The following is a 20,308-nucleotide window of genomic DNA, read 5'->3' on the forward strand; positions in this document are numbered from 1 at the left end:
CTTTTCCTAAACCCAACCTTTTTTTTATTTATTTATTTTTTTTTTTTACAGGCGTGTGACGTAGTTCTCGCGATAGTACGTCGCGTTCTCGCGATAACACGCAACGTGGCGAGGCCACGTGGTGGGTATGTCTACATCAGCTGTATACAGCGTAGGCATACACGTGGATAGCTGAAAATGCGTACAATAACAACGCCATTTTCAGTCATGATGCCACGTTGCAGAAGCCGGAAATTTCCCGAGAGTGGAAGTTCTCCCCTTATTAGACATTCTCTGGTTATTGTGTTGCGTTGCAGCTGTCGTTGCGTCTCAGTGCCGGCAGGGGGCGACCTTCTCCGAGGCGGTGGTGTCTCCGGCGGTGGAGAGCAGCGGTATCCTGCGGGTCCCCGGCGTGTCCTCTCTGCCGCAGTGCGTGTCGGCGTGCTGCGACCTGCCGGGTTACGACCTGGCCTGGCTGTTCGAGGGCCGCTGCTACATCCTGAGCTGCCAGCAGAGGGAGAGCTGCCGGCCCCTTGAGAGACCCGGAGCCGACTCCATCCTCGCCTTCCTGCGGAGAGCGTCGCCGCAGACGCTGGTGCTGCAGTCTCTGGTGAGAGGAGAGCCGTACGCCAGCCGCTGGAGGCCCCTCTTGCGGCCCTCCGAGGCCCCCGGAGACCTGGAGGCCCTGAAGGACCTCGCCCTGTTCGACGGGCCCTGGCAGGACTTCTCCGACCCAGGCGTGCTGGATGTGGAGTATCCAGAGGGAAGCCAGAAGGAGGCTGAGATGACGACCATTCAGCCACTCTTAAAGGGAAGAGACGGGTACAACCAATCAGAGGCAGAGGATAGTCCACAGAGGGGGCTGACAGAGAGCAGCGTGGCCCAGAATAGAGCCTCCTCTGTGGGGAACATGAGTCAGGGAGACGAGGGCAAAACAGGGAGACCAACTGATCCTGCTGCTGCTGAGCACACAGTGAGTGATTAAGTTATTCAGGTTAATGAGGCTAATGAGGATATTGCAGCACTCCAACAAGTGCACATAATGTGGCTACTAAAGGACTGAGATTAAATCCTTAAATTGGTTTTGTTTTAAAGAAATTGTTTAACTTTTGTTTTCATTTATGTTTACTGCAGATCAACATTGCACTGGTTCATACAAGCAGCATTGTTTTTCCATTTTCTTATTCATACAATAACAACAATACAGCAGCAACCAAGAACATGCAATTGTAATTATTTGGGAGATTCCAAACATCAATGATGAGGCACGGAAGCAAACAGCAAGACTTATGTTAAAGCGCTCATATTATGCTCATTTTCAGGTTCATAATTGTATTTAGATGTTATATCAGAATAGATTTACATGGTTTTATTTTCAAAATACACCATTTTTTTGTTGTACTGCACATTGCTGCAGCTCCTCATTTCACCCTGTGTGTTGAGCTCTCTATTTTAGCTACAGAGTGAGACATCTCACTTCTGTTCCATCTTTGTTGGGAGTCGCACATGCTCAGTACCTAGGTAAGGACTACTAGCCAGTCAGAAGCAGAGTATGAGGGCGGGCCCTGACAGTACCTAGGTAAGGACTACTAGCCAGTCAGAAGCAGAGTATGAGGGCGTGCCACGCTAGCAGCTAGCCAAGCATTATAACGTGTGTTACAAAGTGACCACGTTGGTCTCTGAAGTAAAGGCTGGACTACAATAGAGCTGTTTGGAGCAGTTTGTGAACAGTGTTTTCTGTTGGAGATGGTAAGTCCCTTTGGGGGGGGGGACTTTGGGCTTTTTCACTCTGTAAACCTATAACGTGCACAAAAAAAGATATATAATGAGCACTTGAAGAGACTAAAGAGCAAACCAGGAGTCAAAAGAGGAGAGTAAAATTTCCTTTGAAACTATCACTATTACAGTATTAATATATGTGACCTCTCATCCTGCACCTTCTTCCCTCAGCCCCCTTAAATGTTTCTAAACTGGTCCCCACGCCCTAGCAAACACACCATGTTCAACATTTTTCTTTAAATATAATTTTTTTCTGTTTACTTTCAAAATCGAGATGTTTAATGGATGTCACGTCTGTGTGTTCAGTACAGAGAGGGAGTCGTAGACATAGTTAGCCTAGCTTAGCACAAAGACTCTCTTAATGTTAATGACTCATGTTTATTTTTGTACATCTTTTTTTACAGACCGAGCCACAAGGCGGCGCTGATGCCACATCACTGACACTGTCACTGCTACAGAAACCAACAGCTGTCTCCACCCAACAAGACCATATAAGGACTTTGCTTCCCACCCCTGCCACGCCCCATTGGCCCACCAGCACGCCCACACAGCCAGGTACACCTTAAAGTACGATTTCAAGTTTGTCAACCACATTCAAAACTGCGTATTTATGATTTTAATCATAAAGTATTATTTAAAAATGTCTGACTTTGGAGCTCACCAGTGGAGGAATCAAAGAAAAGACCCAGAAGTGAATGCTCTTAGTCTTAAAGCAACACTAAAGAACTTTTCCCGCTTCGGTCCCCCTACAGGTTGGAAGTGGAATTGTCCGTTACCGCTGTCATTATGTCTCATTGTGTCTCATTATGTCTCATTAGGTCTCACTGTGTCTCATTAGGTCTCATTTGAACTACAGATCCGCTACCCGATCAGGGCAAACTTGCCTAGTGCAGTTATAGCCGATAGAGGGCCGCAAAGCAAATGCAGAAGTGCCGTTCACCCTGTTACGAGTTGATGGACCACTGAAACAATTTTGGAAACATTATTTTAAGGTACATTATTTTGGTGCAAGTTTGCCAGATCAGGTAGCAGATCTGTAGTTCGAATGAGACATAAGAATAACGGTAACGGTAATGGACAATTCCGCTACCAACCTGTAGGGGGACCGAAGAGGAAAAGTTCTCTAGTGTTACATTAGTGTACATTAGCGCTCCAAGCTAACGCGAGTCAAAGTGTTGACATATGAAAGCATCAAACAGGCGGTCCTCGTCCCCGTTTGCTCAGCGGCGATAGACTGTCGGGAAGCAGGAGGTTTCCACCCAGAGGTTATTAGAAACAAAGATCGGGATCGGATCTAAAAGCAGTTCTCTTCTTTTTCTCAAAAGTCTCCAGCTGACCTAAAACAGGTGCTTTCTTCCTTCCTTCCCCTGCAGACCGACCCCTGGAGGTCTCCCCTGGAAACCCTGTAGACACAATTAAACTTAATGCTTCAGTTTCCCCTGAACCCACAACTGGTAACACACACACACACACACACACACACACACACACACAACCTCTCTCACACACACATACACACATACTCACAAGCTCTCTCTCTCACACACACACACACACACACGGACACACACTCTCAAGCTCTCTCTCTCACACACATACACACAAACACATACATACATACACACACACTCTCACTCTCACTCTCAAGCTCTCTCTCTCTCTCACACACACACACACACACACACACACACACTTTCTCTCTTTCTCACTCACACTCTCTCTCTCTCACACACACTCTCTCTTTCTCACTCTCTCTCTCACACACTCTCTCCCTCTCCCACACACACACTTTCTCTCTTTCTCACTCACACTCTCTCTCTCTCACACACGTGCACGCACACACACACTCTTTCACACTCACACACTCTCTCTCACACACACACACACACACACACACACACACACACACACAGAGAGAAAACATCTGCAGCTTCCGTTTAGGTCTGGTACTAATGACATTATGTGTGTAATTTCTGATGCTCCACAGACATGCTGAAGGTGCTCCAGTCAGCAGCCACAGCCAGCCCCCCCCACCCCCCGAAGACAGACCGACCCGAGACCTCCGACCACATCACCCCCGCGGCTCCCAGCACCAACCCTCCAACCGTGACCACGCCCGCCGCTACGCCCGCCGCAGAGTCCGGTAAAGTTACACATAAAGCAGGGAAACCTCGGAGATTTGTAGGAGCATATTTAGCTCAGTTTAGTTCAGTTTATTTGGAACGTGTTAAAAATAAATAGATCAATGATAAATAACAACATGTACATCTCAGCACAGGCAAGCAAAATACTCAGCAACAGATCATTCAAAATGATTGTAAATGATTCAAATAAGGATTCTCATCTTCAGAAAGGAGTAGGAAGAAGTTAAAAAAAACTTTTCTGGTCCTACCCCCTTTTTCTTCTTTTGTACAAACAATCTCAAATTCTTCACCCATTTATATGTAGGAATACACATAGTACATGCATATATACATACTTACACGCACATATACACATGCATACATATATACACATACATGCATACATATACACACATGCATACACACATACATACACATGCACACATGCATACACATACAAACATACATACACATGCATACACATGCACAAATGCAAACACATATACAAACGCTTCCCCTATATATACATACAAACATTCATGCATTTATACACATATATGCATATATACACATGCATACCCATATACACATGCATATACATGCATATATACATACTTACACACACATATACACATCCATACACATATACATGCATATATATATACATGCATACACATACACATGCAGAGACTTATACACATACATACACATGCAGAGACATATACACATACATACACATATACACATACACACATGCATACACATATACACATGCATAGACACGTACACATGCATACACATATACACATGCAGAGACATATACACATACATAAAAATATACACATGCATACACATATACACATGCATACACATATACACATACATACACATATACACATGCAGAGACATATACATACATACACATATACACATGCATACACATATACACATGCATACACATATACACATGCATAGACATATACATATACACATGCATACACATATACACATGCAGAGACATATACACATACATGCATACACATATACACATGCAGAGACATATACACATACATACACATATACACATGCAGAGACATATACACATACATACACATATACACATGCATACACATATACACATACATACACATATACACATGCAGAGACATATACACATACATACACATATACACATGCATACACATATACACATACATACACATATACACATGCAGAGACATATACACATACACATGCATACACATATACACATGCATACACATATACACATACACATATACACATGCAGAGACATATACACATACATACACATATACACATGCATACACATATACACATACATACACATATACACATGCAGAGACATATACACATACACATATACACATACATACACATATACACATGCAGAGACATATACACATACATACACATATACACATGCATACACATATACACATACATACATACACATATACACATGCATACATATGTACACATATATACACATACACACATTTTTTTCACCTACCAGTGTCCATGTTTCAAGTCTTCAGGCAGCTAAAAATACAGAAATACTGCAGAAATACACCAGTGGATTTCTCCATGTTTCTTATACTCCTTTTTATCCCCCTTCTCTTTATTCAGAATCAGAGGCCGGAGGGTCAAACCGTGGCCCGGTGGCCGTCGTGGGTCCTGAAAGGAAGTTGCTTCTCCCGGTGAGCAGCTTGTCACTCGACGGCAGCGGAAGCAGCGACGACAGTGGCATCGCCAGCTACCACTGGGACGCCATCAGGTAGGAAAGGGTCCTCGTGTTGCAGACACGCCTTGCTGTTCAGTGTTCTGTTTATAACTCTTAGCCCTTTCACCTGTGGGTTTTTTTCTCCGTCACGGTTTTTTGCAGCGGCCCACCGGGTTTAACGCTGGAGGGAGCAGACCAGGCAGTAGCCATGGCGACAGGCCTTCGGGTTGGACGCTACACCTTCAGACTGACTGTCTGTGACCAGCAGGGGGCGACAGACAGCGCCACGCTGACTGTCAGGGTGCAGGAAGGTCAGACTGTTCAGGGTTCAACGCTAAGGTTTTTTTTTTTTTACTTGTCCAGGAGGGCAAGTAAAAAACAATGCTACTGGCCCAAAGTCAATTTTCTTTACAATTTTTTGGAAAAATGTAAAAAATAAATAAATAAATAAAACAATTACACCCAACAATTTTCATTTTCATTGAAAAATATAAAAATTTAAACAATTAAAATGATTATAGTGGGATTTTTGCGAGGATCTCTACCAAACTAATAATGATTTAGACTGTAGAATACCATTTGTAGGCCGGGACGTCTCTCCAACACCACAATACTTCATTTAGAATGGTTTGACACATATTTTGCCATTAACAAATATTGCCCGATTTGAATATTGCACTAGTCCAAATTGCGATTTGGATGAAATTAAGATTAATTGTGCAGCGCCTAGTCGCAAACCGCTCGGATTTGCTGCTTTGCACTGCACTCAAAGTTCAAATTATTTCAACTTTTGACCTAGTTGCAGCTAACCTTTCGAAAGCGCAAACCAATGAGATAACAGCATGTCGTTACCTTTTTTTTCATCGCACTTTCCCTATCGTTTCAGAAATTTTTTGTTGTGGTTTTTGAAATTTTTTTAGTTATTTTTATCACTTTTCTTTACTCATTGGGCCCCCTAAACTGTCTATGCCATGGGCCGGCCCTGAAGTGATAATATGTAACTTTTCCGCGCCAAAATGTCTTAAAATGACTCAACCTATGTTCTATATGTTGTTGCGTTGTGTACCCATACTTACATTATCCCAAATGTGTCCTACATTGTCTGCGACTTGGATATTGCAATAGTCCATATAGGGATTTCAATGAGATTGCAATTCATTGTGCAGCCCTAATTTTATGTTTAATCAGTCATGAAAATAATGTTTTTTTTTACAACCCTAAAGAACCAGAACTGACCTTTAGTTCGACAAGCACCATGTTAACTCCTACGTTTCTTCCTGTCGTCCTTCCTCCTGCAGCCCTAAGTCTTCCTCCCGTCGCTCACGCCAGCGGCAGCCACACTCTCTCTCTGCCCAACAACTCTCTGGTGCTCCGGGGCTCCGTAACCAACGGAGACCAGGCCGAGGTGCGCTACCTGTGGGTCCGAGACAGCCAGAGTCCTGCTGCCGGGGTCAGTACACACCTTCTGACACCGAACACAAGAGAACAGATTTAGAAAACATTTATTAGATTAGCGCGAGTCTGATTTGATAAAAGTAGATTAGAGTTTTATCACAATAAGATATAATATTGATTCTATGGACAATAATGTGGTAGTTGCTTTAGTAAGGCTCCTGTGATGCATCTGTGTGTGTGTGTGTGTATATGCGTGTGTGTACATGCGTGAATATATGCGCGTGTGTGTGTATGGTGTGTGTGTGTGTGTGTGTGTGCGTCTGTGTGCGTGTATATGCGTGTGTGTGTATATATGCGTCTGTGTGTGTATCTGTGTGTGTGTGTATATATGTGTGTGTGTGTGTGTGTGTGCAGGACGTGCTGTACGGCTCAGAGACTCAGGCCTCCCTGTACCTGGCCAACCTGGTGGAGGGCACCTACCTGTTCCAGCTTAGGGTGACCGACGCTCAGGGGCGCTCCAGCTCCGCCACCGGCACCGTGGAGGTCCGGCCAGGTAGGTTTTCACGAAGTCTTAAAGGCCCTGAACATCCACACAGGTGTTTTGAGTAACGTAGTGACCGTACCGTAGTGACCTTAATGTAGTGACCTTAACATATTGACCGTACCGTAGTGACCCTACCGTAGTGACTGTACCGTAGTGACCGTAACATATTGACCGTACCGTAGTGACCCTACCGTAGTGACTGTACCGTAGTGACATTAACATATTGACCGTACCGTAGTGACCCTAACGTAGTGACTGTACCGTAGTGACCTTAACATATTGACCTTAACGTAGTGACCCTACCGTAGTGACCGTACCGTAGTGACCTTAACATATTGACCTTACCCTAGTGACCCTACCGTAGTGACTGTACCGTAGTGACCGTAACATATTGACCTTAACGTAGGGACCCTACCGTAGGGACCCTACCGTAGTGACCGTACCGTAGTGACCTTAACATATTGACCGTACCGTAGTGACTCTACCGTAGTGACTGTACCGTAGTGACATTAACATATTGACCGTACTGTAGTGACCCTAACGTAGTGACTGTACCGTAGTGACCTTAACATATTGACCTTACCGTAGTGACCCTACCGTAGTGACTGTACCGTAGTGACCTTAACATATTGACCGTACCGTAGTGACCCTACCGTAGTGACTGTACCGTAGTGACCTTAACATATTGACCTTAACGTAGTGACCCTACCGTAGTGACCGTACCGTAGTGACCTTAACATATTGACCTTACCCTAGTGACCCTACCGTAGTGACTGTACTGTAGTGACCTTAACATATTGACCTTAACGTAGTGACCCTACTGTAGTGACCGTACCGTAGTGACCTTAACATATTGACCTTACCGTAGTGACCCTACTGTAGTGACTGTACCGTAGTGACCTTAACATATTGACCCTACCGTAGTGACCCTACCGTAGTGACCGTACCGTAGTGACCTTAACATATTGACCGTACCGTAGTGACCCTACCGTAGTGACCGTACCGTAGTGACCTTAACATATTGACCTTACCGTAGTGACCCTACCGTAGTAACTGTACCGTAGTGACCTTAACATATTGACCTTACCGTAGTGACCTTAACATATTGACCGTACCGTAGTGACCCTACCGTAGTGACTGTACCGTAGTGACCTTAACATATTGACCGTACCGTAGTGACCCTACCGTAGTGACCTTAACATATTGACCGTACCGTAGTGACCCTAACGTAGTGACTGTACCGCAGTGAACTTAACATATTGACCTTACCGTAGTGACCCTACCGTAGTGACTGTACCGTAGTGACCTTAACATATTGACCGTACCGTAGTGACCCTACCGTAGTGACCTTAACATATTGACCTTACTGTAGTGACCCTACCGTAGTGACTGTACCGTAGTGACCTTAACATATTGACCTTAACGTAGTGACCCTACCGTAGTGACTGTACCGTAGTGACCTTAACATATTGACCGTACCGTAGTGACCCTAACGTAGTGACTGTACCGCAGTGAACTTAACATATTGACCTTACCGTAGTGACCCTACCGTAGTGACTGTACCGTAGTGACCTTAACATATTGACCGTACCGTAGTGACCCTACCGTAGTGACCTTAACATATTGACCTTACTGTAGTGACCCTACCGTAGTGACTGTACCGTAGTGACCTTAACATATTGACCTTAACGTAGTGACCCTACCGTAGTGACTGTACCGTAGTGACCTTAACATATTGACCGTACCGTAGTGACCCTACCGTAGTGACCGTACTGTATTGACCTTAACATATTGACCGTACCGTAGTGACCCTACCGTAGTGACTGTACCGTAGTGACCTTAACATATTGACCGTACCGTAGTGACCCTACCGTAGTGACCGTACCGTAGTGACCTTAACATATTGACCTTACCGTAGTGACCCTACCGTAGTAACTGTACCGTAGTGACCTTAACATATTGACCTTACCGTAGTGACCTTAACATATTGACCGTACCGTAGTGACCCTACCGTAGTGACTGTACCGTAGTGACCTTAACATATTGACCGTACCGTAGTGACCCTACCGTAGTGACCTTAACATATTGACCTTACCGTAGTGACCCTACCGTAGTGACTGTACCGTAGTGACCTTAACATATTGACCGTACCGTAGTGACCCTACCGTAGTGACCTTAACATATTGACCTTACTGTAGTGACCCTACCGTAGTGACTGTACCGTAGTGACCTTAACATATTGACCTTAACGTAGTGACCCTACCGTAGTGACTGTACCGTAGTGACCTTAACATATTGACCGTACCGTAGTGACCCTACCGTAGTGACCGTACTGTATTGACCTTAACATATTGACCGTACCGTAGCCTACCGTAGTGACCGTACCGTAGTGACCTTAACATATTGACCGTACCGTAGTGACCCTACCGTAGTGACCGTACCGTAGTGACCTTAACATATTGACCTTAACATATTGACCGTACCGTAGTGACCCTACCGTAGTGACCTTAACGTAATGACCATACCGTAGTGACCCTACCATAGTGACCTTAAGGTAGTGACCCTAACATTGTGACCGTAACGTAGTGGCCTTAACGTAGTGACAGTACCGTAGTGACCGTACCGTAGTGGCCTTAACGTAGTGACCGTAACGTAGTGACCTTAACACAGTGACTGTACCGTAGTGACCGTAACGTAATGACCGTACCGTAGTGACCTTAACGTAGTGACTGTACCGTAGTGACTGTACCGTAGTGACCGTAACGTAATGACCGTACCGTAATGACCGTACCGTAGTGACCGTACCGTAGTGACCGTACCGTAGTGACCTTAACGTAGTGACCTTAACGTCATGACCGTACCGTAGTGACCGTACTGTAGTGACCTTAACGTAGTGACCCTAACGTAGTGACCGTACCGTAGTGACCTTAACGTAATGACCGTGCCGTAGTGACTGTACCGTAATGACCTTAACGTAGTGACCCTACCGTAGTGACCCTACCGTAATGACCCTACCGTAGTGACCCTACCGTAGTGACCTTAACGTAGTGACCCTAACGTAGTGACCTTAGCGTAGTGACCGTAATGCAGTGACCTTAACGTAGTGACCCTACCGTAGTGACCCTACCGTAGTGACCCTACCGTAGTGACCTTAACGTAGTGACCCTAACGTAGTGACCTTAACGTAGTGACCGTAATGCAGTGACCTTAACGTAGTGACCCTACCGTAGTGACCCTACCGTAATGACCCTACCGTAGTGACCCTACCGTAGTGACCTTAACGTAGTGACCCTAACGTAGTGACCTTAATGTAGTGACCGTAATGCAGTGACCTTAACGTAGTGACGTGTGACCCTGCTGTGTCTCCGCCGTAGAGCCGGATGGAGGTGACGCGGTGGAGCTGGAGATGCTGGTGGCGGTGTCCCAGGTCAGCGTGGCTCAGAGGGACACGGTGGTCCGACAGCTCGCCGCGCTGCTGCACGTCCTCGACGGCGACATCCAGGTCCAAGCGCTGCTGGGACACTCGCACCTCAGGTACCAGGACGCTGATCGCTCTCTTTCTTAACAGTGTTTTAATGTTTAATATACATTGAACATAAACTATACATTTAAATACGAGAAACAAAAGTATTCTGATTATTTAGTAAGAAAACATTTAAAAGAAATGTCTTAACCTAAAAGAAAAACAATTCAAGAAATCAAATCTGTTTTAAATACAGAAAATAAACTCTTTGATCAAGAAATGCTTCAATGTTTTAACATCTTTAAAGATATAAATGGATATGGTCTCTGTATGTTTGCGTGTGCATGTGTGTGTCTGTGTGTGTGTGTTTGTGTGTGACTGTGTGTGTGTGTGTGTATGTATGTGTGCGTTTCTGTGTGCGTGCGTGCGTGCCTGTGTGTGTGTGTGTGTTTCTGTGTGTGTGTGAATGTGTGTTTCTGTGTGTGTATGTGTGTGCGTGCATGTGTGTCTGTGTCCATGTCTGTGTCTCTGTATATATGTGTGTCTTTGTGTGTGTGTGTGTGTGTGTGTGTGTGTGTGTGTGTAGCACGGTGCTGCGGTTCTCGGTGCGGGGCCCCTCTGGGCCGACCCCCGGCTCCACGCTGGTGGGTCTGCTGAGGAACCAGCTGCTCCGAGAGAAGAGCGACTATCTGCTGTTCAGAGTGCTGAGAGTCGACACCGTCCGTGAGTTCAAACACTGCAAACTTCTCGAAATCATCCAAATTTTTAGCCATGAACTTGGAAATCTTTTAGACAACAGTAAGCTACGCTATCTGTGCGTCAACACAACTCTTCCCGGTACTCCTCTCTCCAACTCTCACCAAACGTTTTCCTCGTAAAACACGCTTCTTTCAAAGTCAACAGAAACAAAATACTGTAAAACAGAAGCCGTCTTGGTTCATCTTTCCACTGTTCAAACAATCACCACTCTGGTTTGGTTTAAATAAACCCTTAATTCACCCATTTACATGTGGAGATATGCTGGCTCTATACACGCTAAAAGTCCTGATTATTTACATGGAGTCTGGTGGAGATATGCTGGCTCTATACACGCTAAAAGTCCTGATTATTTACATGGAGTCTGGTGGAGATATGCTGGCTCTATACACGCTAAAAGTCCTGATTATTTACATGGAGTCTGGTGGAGATATGCTGGCTCTATACACGCTAAAAGTCCTGATTATTTACATGGAGTCTGGTGGAAATATGCTGGCTCTATACACGCTAAAAGTCCTGATTATTTACATGGAGTCTGGTGGAGTTTGGTGATGGTGATTTCGGGGCTGTTTCATGTTAAACTAAAATGATCTTACTCTTTAACTAAAAGGTCTATCTCTGTAGGGATCCATCCCATAATGTTGTCAGACACTTGAAGAGTTATTCTCATTTTCATTCAGATCTAAAAGATGAAAATGATTACAGTGTGATTTTTGCGAGGATCTGTACCAAACAAAGATTTTTTTCTTTAGTCTGTATGATAGGATCTGTAGGCCAGGACATCTCTGCAGCACCACAATACTTCATTCAGAATGGTTTGACACACATTTAGCCTTTAACAAAAATGGGGCCCTGCCTGCCATATTGCCCCGCGTGATTTGGATATTGCACTAGTCCATATTGCGATTTCGATAGAATTGCGATTAATTGTCCAGCCCTAACGCTAACTGATAGTGTGCATTTGCCCTGTAGGATGGCTGCAACAACAGCAGTTGTTTTTTTTCTCTTCAGAACAAACGTTTAATTTTTGAATGGCATCTTACCATCATCTTTCTCTCTGTCCTGTTTTCTTCAGTGTGTTTGCTTCGCTGTTCGGGCCATGGTCAGTGTGATCCAATCACCAAGCAGTGTGCATGCGACCCCTTCTGGACGGAGAACCTGATTCGTCGTTACCTAGGCGACGGAGAGAGCAACTGTGGTAATTATAAAGCGCTGATCATTGGCATCAGATTAAAATATCATGACTTATAAATCAGTTAGAAGTTCAAGGAAGAATGTAATACCAGAAAAAACTACATTTCCAAGAAATAATGACCCAAACTCCTGAACCAAGATACACAAGAAATACTGATTCCTGAGTCGATAACATAAAAGTACTTTTTCATCAAAGATATTGCATGAATTTCAGCAAAGGTGTTTATTTCCAAACAGGCTTAGTGGCTTATATAATACCATTAAAGTATGGATTTAAATAGAAGGTATTTTGTCAACGGTAATGCAGTAATGTAATGTAATTAGTGATATAAGTTAGCAGCACACTAACACAATCGAGTCACAGGACAGTGTCTGGGAGTCTAAGGGCAGTGTACAGGACGGTGTCTGACTGTCCCGGGACAGTCATAGGAGTCACAGGACAGTGTCTGACTGTCCCGGGACAGTCATGGGAATCACAGGACAGTGTCTGGGTGTCACAGGACAGTGGACAGGACAGTGTCTGACTGTCCCGGGACTGTCATGGGAATCAAAGGACAGTGTCTGGGAGTCACAGGACAGTGGACAGGACAGTGTCTGACTGTCCCGGGACAGTCATGGGAGTGACAGGACAGTGTCTGGGAGTCACAGGACACTACTCACGACACTATTAACAGGACAGGACAGTTTTTGCTGCCACTGCTCCAGTGAGTCTGAGTGAGATGGAGGAAGACTGCTCTCTTTGTCCAGTCAGCTCGGAGATGGCGTTACCTTCTGCCGTCTGCTTACAGCATCTTAATACGATATAGTGTCTGGCTTTAGTTTGCCATCTAGTGTCTGCAAAAATTATTTTTTCATTGAGTTTCCTCTTAGCGAAATGCTCTGAGTGAATTTGACCTGGGCTTTTATTGTGAAAGGTAGACACGGAAGAAGTGAAGCCAGTGTTGCAGGCTGCTCTTTTTGTCCCCCCTCAAGCTTTATTGTGCGTTCGTTTAGTTTTATTCACAGGTTATTAATATCCAACATCCAATGTTGTCCAAACGGCTCCAAATTGAAAACCCCAAGTTCATCGGGTACCCAGGAAGCCAAGAGTGAAGTAGATCGGATGAAAGGTTTATGAGATATTTGACAGACAGACACACACACACAGACACACAGATGGTCCTAGCTTTGTAGTTCGATGCATCAGGTTTTATGTAACCGTGGTGATTTGTTCTTCCTGTCAGAGTGGAGGGTGCTGTATGTCATCCTGACCAGCTTCATGCTCGTGGTCTTCATCCTGTCCGTCAGCTGGGCCGCCATCTGCTGCTGCAAGAGGTGAACGCACGTCCACACACGATACCGGCTGCAGATGTTTTGACTTGTTCAAACCGGTTGTTGTGCTGATGGCGTCGCAGCCTCACTGTGTGTCTGAACGGCCCGTTTGTGTCTCCTGTGTTCAGGAGACGACAGAACAAAGTGAGGAAGAAAACCAAATACACCATCCTGGACAACATGGACGAACAGGAGCGGGTGGAGCTCAGACCCAAATTCAGTGAGTCACTTTTTTTTTTTAAAGATTATTTTTTTGGGCATTTTAGGCCTTTAATGATAGGAAAGCTGAAGTAGTGAAAGGGGAGAGAGAGGGGGAATGACATGCAGCAAAGGTCCGCAGGCCGGAATCAAACCCGGGTCCGCTGCGTCGAGGTTAAACCTCTACACATGGCCGCCCGCTCTACCAACCGAGCTATCTGGGCGCCGAGTCACTTTGATTATTCAGAAAGTCTTTGGTCCTGACTGTATGGTGGCCCTGACAACTCAACGCAATGCAAAGACAGACAACAGACACTACCTTGTATCCGACGCAGCGCAAAGCCCGACGCAAGTGTCTTTGCTAGTTTAAGACCAACACAGTTGTCAGTTTCCCGTCCAGCACCCACGTCGTTTAAATAACAAATGCACCTGCGCCCATCGGCGTGCTGGTCTTACAGGGAGGTGTGTTCAGGTGCATTCTGGTCATGCTGGTCTAACAGGGAGGTGTGTTCAAATCCTCCATCATAACAGCAATTCTCCAAGGTCCAAACGCGCCTGGCTTTTAAAGGGAATGGGAGACGATCTCTGATTGGTTGATTGCATGTTACGCCCAAAACACACCTCTGATTAACGAAGACACTAAGTACAACCCTTTAGGACCAGGAGCCCGGTGCACTGACCCTTTTTTCTGCCGTAAAACTAGCAAAAGTGGATTTGGGCACGCCCTAAACACACCTGCGCCAATGCGTTTCACACCCACCGTGACCAAATACAGAAAGCAAGCAAAGATTCTCTATAATTAAAGATAGCACCAATGGTATAAATCGCTACGCACTTCCTGTCTCCTAAATAGACGTAGCCTCGTTTTAAAAGTGTAGTGAACGTATTACCATACCACATATTTTTGAGCGTCACAACTCCCGCAAAATGACTTCTTGTTCTATCAGAATTTGATCCATTCGGTGCGATAATGTTTTGGAAAGTCTAGCAGAGCCAGGTGATCGTTTAAAAACCAGTCAAGTTGGCGGAGTGCTAAAAAGGAAGCAGCGGGGTTTTCTAGTGCGTGTGCTCTATGGCTTCATGTGCCACTGAGGAATGAACCAAGCTCCGCCTCCAACGCTTGTATCCAGGGTCACGGGGGTGCGTTGAACACCCTGTTCAATTCAATTCAATTCAATTTTATTTATAGTATCAAATCATAACAAGAGTTATCTCGAGACACTTTACAGATAGAGTAGGTCTAGACCACACTCTATAATTTACAAAGACCCAACAATTCCAGTAATTCCCCCAAGAGGAAGCATTCAGTGGCGAGGAAAAACTCCTTTTAGGGAGAAACCTGGGACAGATCCAGACTCCAGGGTGCCGGTTGGGGGGGTGATGAACAGTGGCGATAATAGTCACAATAGAAATAGTAGTTTTAGTAGTTCATAGCGTAGCGGGGCACTGCAGGGCGTTACAAGGCGTAGCAGGGCACTGCAGAGCGTAGCAGGATGTAGCAGGGCATAGCAGGGCACGGAGCAGGACCATAGCGATAGCTGCAACCATGATTTAGGTACCACCCTAATCCCAGGAAAACTGCTGGGTGAAAAAAACATATGGACTCCGGGTAATAAGCTCCCCAGAGCTAGGTTAGGGACAACTGTTGTGTGCACAAGCGCTCTGCCCTTTTATTATGACAGTTTACAGACACGTCTCTGCTGATTGGGTATCACCTGTGACACAGCCAATAAACGAGAGAAACCATATCTGAAAGCCGCTGCACCCAGTTTCACGGTTTCCAAGGAAACCGGTCGTTCAGCCAGGAAACCGGAGGAGAACGGTGCACAAGGTCTTGAGATTTAACGTGCCCCAGGTCTGTGGATTAACTTGAGTAACCGCGTCTTGATTTCTGCAGACATTGCAGTTGATTTTTTTTGAAAAAAGGTATTTTTTGGCACTTTGAGCTCCACATCTAATCTAATAAATATATTTTCAGTTTAGTATCTAAACTGATTAATAGCACAAGACATTAGAGGTCAATATGGATTTTGGAATTGGATGTGAACTGTCCCTTTAAGAATCAAACACCTTACCTCTCTGCAGGTATCAAACACCGCAGCACAGATCACAACTCTAGCCTGATGATGTCAGAGTCGGAGCTGGACAGCGACCAGGACACCATCTTCAGCCGGGACCGACCCGTCCGCAGCAGGAACCGGACCAGCGGCCAGGCTGCACGCAACGGCAATGCCTTTGGCTGACGGGGCCAGCCGACCTACCTGTGACGCAGGCGGGACTCCTCTGGGACGTTTGCACTCTGGCAGCCTCAAGTGGCAGCGAAAGCTTTCACTTGAAGGACTTCATTACCCAGAAATCCTGTTTCTGTGAGAGTCAGTAAGATGAACCAGCGTCCCATTTCAGGCTCAAACTCCTTCAAAACGACTTAAAGGACAGACCTGCGACTCCTCACTCAGGATCATGTGGGTTCAGACATCCACATTTGGGCAAAAAAAAAAATTGTGAGATATTTGGATGATTCTTTACAATAAGACAACCTTGAAGACCTGTGTTGGCATATTCACTCCTGAAATGCAGACTTTTAAGGTAGAGATTTTAAGAAGAAGCAGACATTTTTAGAACTTGTCTTTCCCCAGAGCCACATGAGAAGATGGATAGTTTCAACTGTGCGTCTAGGACGAGGTTAGCCTAGCTTAGCACAAAGACTGGAAGCAGGGAGAAACTGCTAGCCTAGTACCAACAAAACGGGAAAAATCCACCTTCCAACAACTGCAAAGTCCGTTTGATTCACACGTTGTATCTTGTTAACAAGCTAGTCACCGATCTAGGGCAGCAGCTAACGATTATTTTATCATCGATTAATCTGTGGATGATTTCCTGGATGAATGGATCAGTAGTTTGGTCTCTAAAATGTCAGAAAATGGTGAAAGATATGGAACCATGTTTCCCGAAAAGTCCAATTTGACATCCTCAAATGTCTGGCCCCTTATTGATTTATCTCAAACTTAACAAAACTGTTGCGTTCGACACAGCTTTCCTGAACTAACAGAGACTACAAAATGTTTTTAATTTGTTTAAATTTCATTACCTAAAGAAAGTCTACGATGTGTTTAGCCTAGCTTAGCACAAAGACTGGAAGCAGGAGGAACCCGCTAACATAGCGCGTCAAAACAGACACTAATCACCTTCCAACAACTCTAAATCTGTCATGTTCAGGGCTTTAAATTGACACCCAAACATTTTAAAGTTACTAGCCATTTTGGCCAGTAATGAATGAAGCAAACAACTCTGCATCTGCTTGAATCAGGTTGGCCTGTTTTGAGCCAAGAAATTTCCTCAGACCTTCCTCCGCAGCGCTGTGGAGGAAGGTCTGGCAAAGCGAGACTAGGAAAAAACAAACGTGGCTAGTGGCAAATCTGACTGGCAGGTAACTTTAAAAACCTAGTAGCCGTGTTGGCTGGTGATCAAAAAAGTTAATTTAAAGCCCTGGTCATGTTTATGTCCTTCAATGCTTTTCTAAAAACATTGTTATCACCAAAACATGTTATGTAGACAAAATAATACCTTTCAACCGTTAAATTGTTTGAGTAAAAACTTCAGTATCAATGCTCCTGTAGTTACATGCCATAAAAAGAAATCACCACAACATGTAATATTACAATTTCCTCTTTAATTATCCATTAATATCTATAATCAGAAATACAAAAATGTATCCCCTCATTTTACATTAACTATGACCACAACATTATATCACAGTTAAGACAATTTTCACGTCACATTAGAATGCTGTATGAAATAAAAGTCTGTTTTATGGCACTTATAACATTGGCAACCAAGACTTTACTTCCTGTGGTTATCGGTCAGAGATTTAAAACAAAACCTGCCCAACATCAATCTACACAGTAACAAGCCAGGGCTCGAGAGTGCGACCAATTTGGTCGCAAATGCGACCAAAATGTGTAAGGGTGCGACTAAGATGTTTCCTAGGTCGCACCGGTGCACCTAACGTCCTCGCATCCGCTGCCTCTCCACTAACGAAGCGATGTCGTTTCTACCGATATGGTTTAATGTTGCGGTACATGACCAATTCCTTCTGGAAAGCCGTGCCTGTGTTTGGATCTCCCCTCCCCCATTCACTCACACACGGCAACATGGAGAGACGTAGCGCCGCTGGTCCAAACACCCGACATTTGTCTACAGTTTTAATTGTTATTACCACAGCTGTATATTGTTAAGTATGAGAAGGAAACCTGTATTGGTACTAGTGTTTCCGCTGGTAACTCTCTGTTACTGCGGCCGCCACGGCGAAAAACACATTAGAAGTTATTAAATGCAACTAGCTTCAGTTGGTTGAGTAAAACTGCTGGATCATAGTTCATAAAAATGCAGCGCAGTGACGATAAAGACATTTCATAGCCTACACAATACGGGTGTAACGCCGCTAATGAGTCAGCCGTCACTCTCTGAGTAGCCTAGCATACGCTTCAGTCCATCACACTCCCCCTGGCTTTCGGTCGCTCTTTTTTTTGTTTTTTTAAGATTTCGGCCTTTATTTTGATAGGAAAGCTGAAGACATGAAAGTGGAGAGAGAAGGGGGGGGATGACATGTAGGAAAGGGCCGCAGGTCGGAGTCGAACCTCTATATTTACCAACTGAGCTATCCGGGCGTCCTCTTTCTCTTTTAATCAGTCTGTTATTGTTGTTGAAAGCTTACGAAGGAGCTTTCTCAGATATATATATATATTTTTATATATCCTAGGCTATTTATTTTAGATAACTTTCATTTACATGTGTTGCAGCTGTATATTTTCTAACTGGTAAAGGAAACCCTGTCTTTGCATTTTATTTTAATCACAATCGGTTTTAATAAAAGAGCTTGTGAAAAGTGGCTTAAACTTAACATTTAGCCCACTTTGTTAAAAGATACAGAGCTATATATCGTGTATCAGCGTTACGGCAATGCGAGGAAAAATTTGGGTGCACCTAAATTTTTTGCTGGTGCACCTGAATAAAAAAAGTTAGGCGCACCAGTGCAACCAAGGCAAAAAGTTAGTGTGGAGCCCTGCAAGGTATTTATTAAACTACTGTACCACAATAATAACTTACATCTTCTAGTGGGATTTATCTCCAGAAAGAAATATGCTTAAAAAAATAAAAATAAGTGCATGCATACATGTTAAAAGCTGGCGTCCTAACATTCACATTATGCCGCGTGTTCAACATTTTATATTCATTTATGTATTTATGAACATGTTTTAGCAACACAGATGTTTAAAGCCCAGTTCAGACCATAGACTCTCTGCGAAATGAAATCATTTTGGATCGTTGCAGTAAAAGTTTCAGCGGTCTGAAGCGGAAGTTGCACGACTAAAACTACTACACGTTCCACCAAAACAAGTTCCCTCCAGAGGTTATTTTGTCTCGACGATTGTGATTGATTTAAAGAAATGCCAATAAACCAGAGCACGTTTTTCTCCCATCCAGGAATGCTGTGTGGACTAGCCAGACCCTCCTCCACAGCGCTGTAGAGGAAGGTCTGGCATTGAGAGACTAAAGAGAGACTGAAGAGAGGGAGCAGCGCTGGTGATAGAACAAAGCAGAGAATCAGAGAAATAAAACATTTTCTCTGTTTCATCTCTACTAGAAATGCAGCTGTAGCAAGCATCTCACTATCACTCTCCTCATTCATATTTTAAGACCCTACAAATGATATATCCAGCTACCCAAAAGCCTGAAAGTCTGAAGTTAGAACAGAAGTACAGAGATTCGTTGCTATGCAGATGATACACCGTCTTGTCTCATTA

The 20,308-nt window shown here is 44.4% G+C and overlaps 1 protein-coding gene across 3 annotated transcripts; it reads left to right on the forward strand.

Moving 5' to 3' along the window:
* Positions 1-245: 245 nt before the first annotated feature.
* On the forward strand, positions 246-18,763 carry kiaa0319 (KIAA0319 ortholog). Of its 3 annotated transcripts, none has more exons than XM_028580423.1 (14): positions 246-952; positions 2,163-2,313; positions 3,105-3,212; positions 3,746-3,901; positions 5,550-5,697; positions 5,806-5,954; positions 6,942-7,093; positions 7,453-7,591; positions 10,957-11,116; positions 11,632-11,768; positions 12,877-12,999; positions 14,219-14,309; positions 14,435-14,526; positions 16,590-18,763. In XM_028580423.1, the coding sequence occupies exons 1-14, from the start codon at positions 764-766 to the stop codon at positions 16,745-16,747; spliced, it is 1,953 nt and encodes a 650-aa protein (XP_028436224.1). In that variant the 5' UTR covers positions 246-763; the 3' UTR covers positions 16,748-18,763. The 3 variants fall into 3 exon arrangements, with proteins under 3 accessions (XP_028436224.1, XP_028436225.1, XP_028436226.1); XM_028580424.1 differs by having other exon boundaries at positions 3,132-3,212; XM_028580425.1 differs by lacking the exon at positions 246-952 and having other exon boundaries at positions 2,274-2,325; positions 3,132-3,212.
* Positions 18,764-20,308: the final 1,545 nt, after the last annotated feature.

Source organism: Perca flavescens, chromosome 6 (assembly GCF_004354835.1).
Source record: "Perca flavescens isolate YP-PL-M2 chromosome 6, PFLA_1.0, whole genome shotgun sequence".
NCBI classification, from domain to species: Eukaryota; Metazoa; Chordata; class Actinopteri; order Perciformes; family Percidae; genus Perca; species Perca flavescens.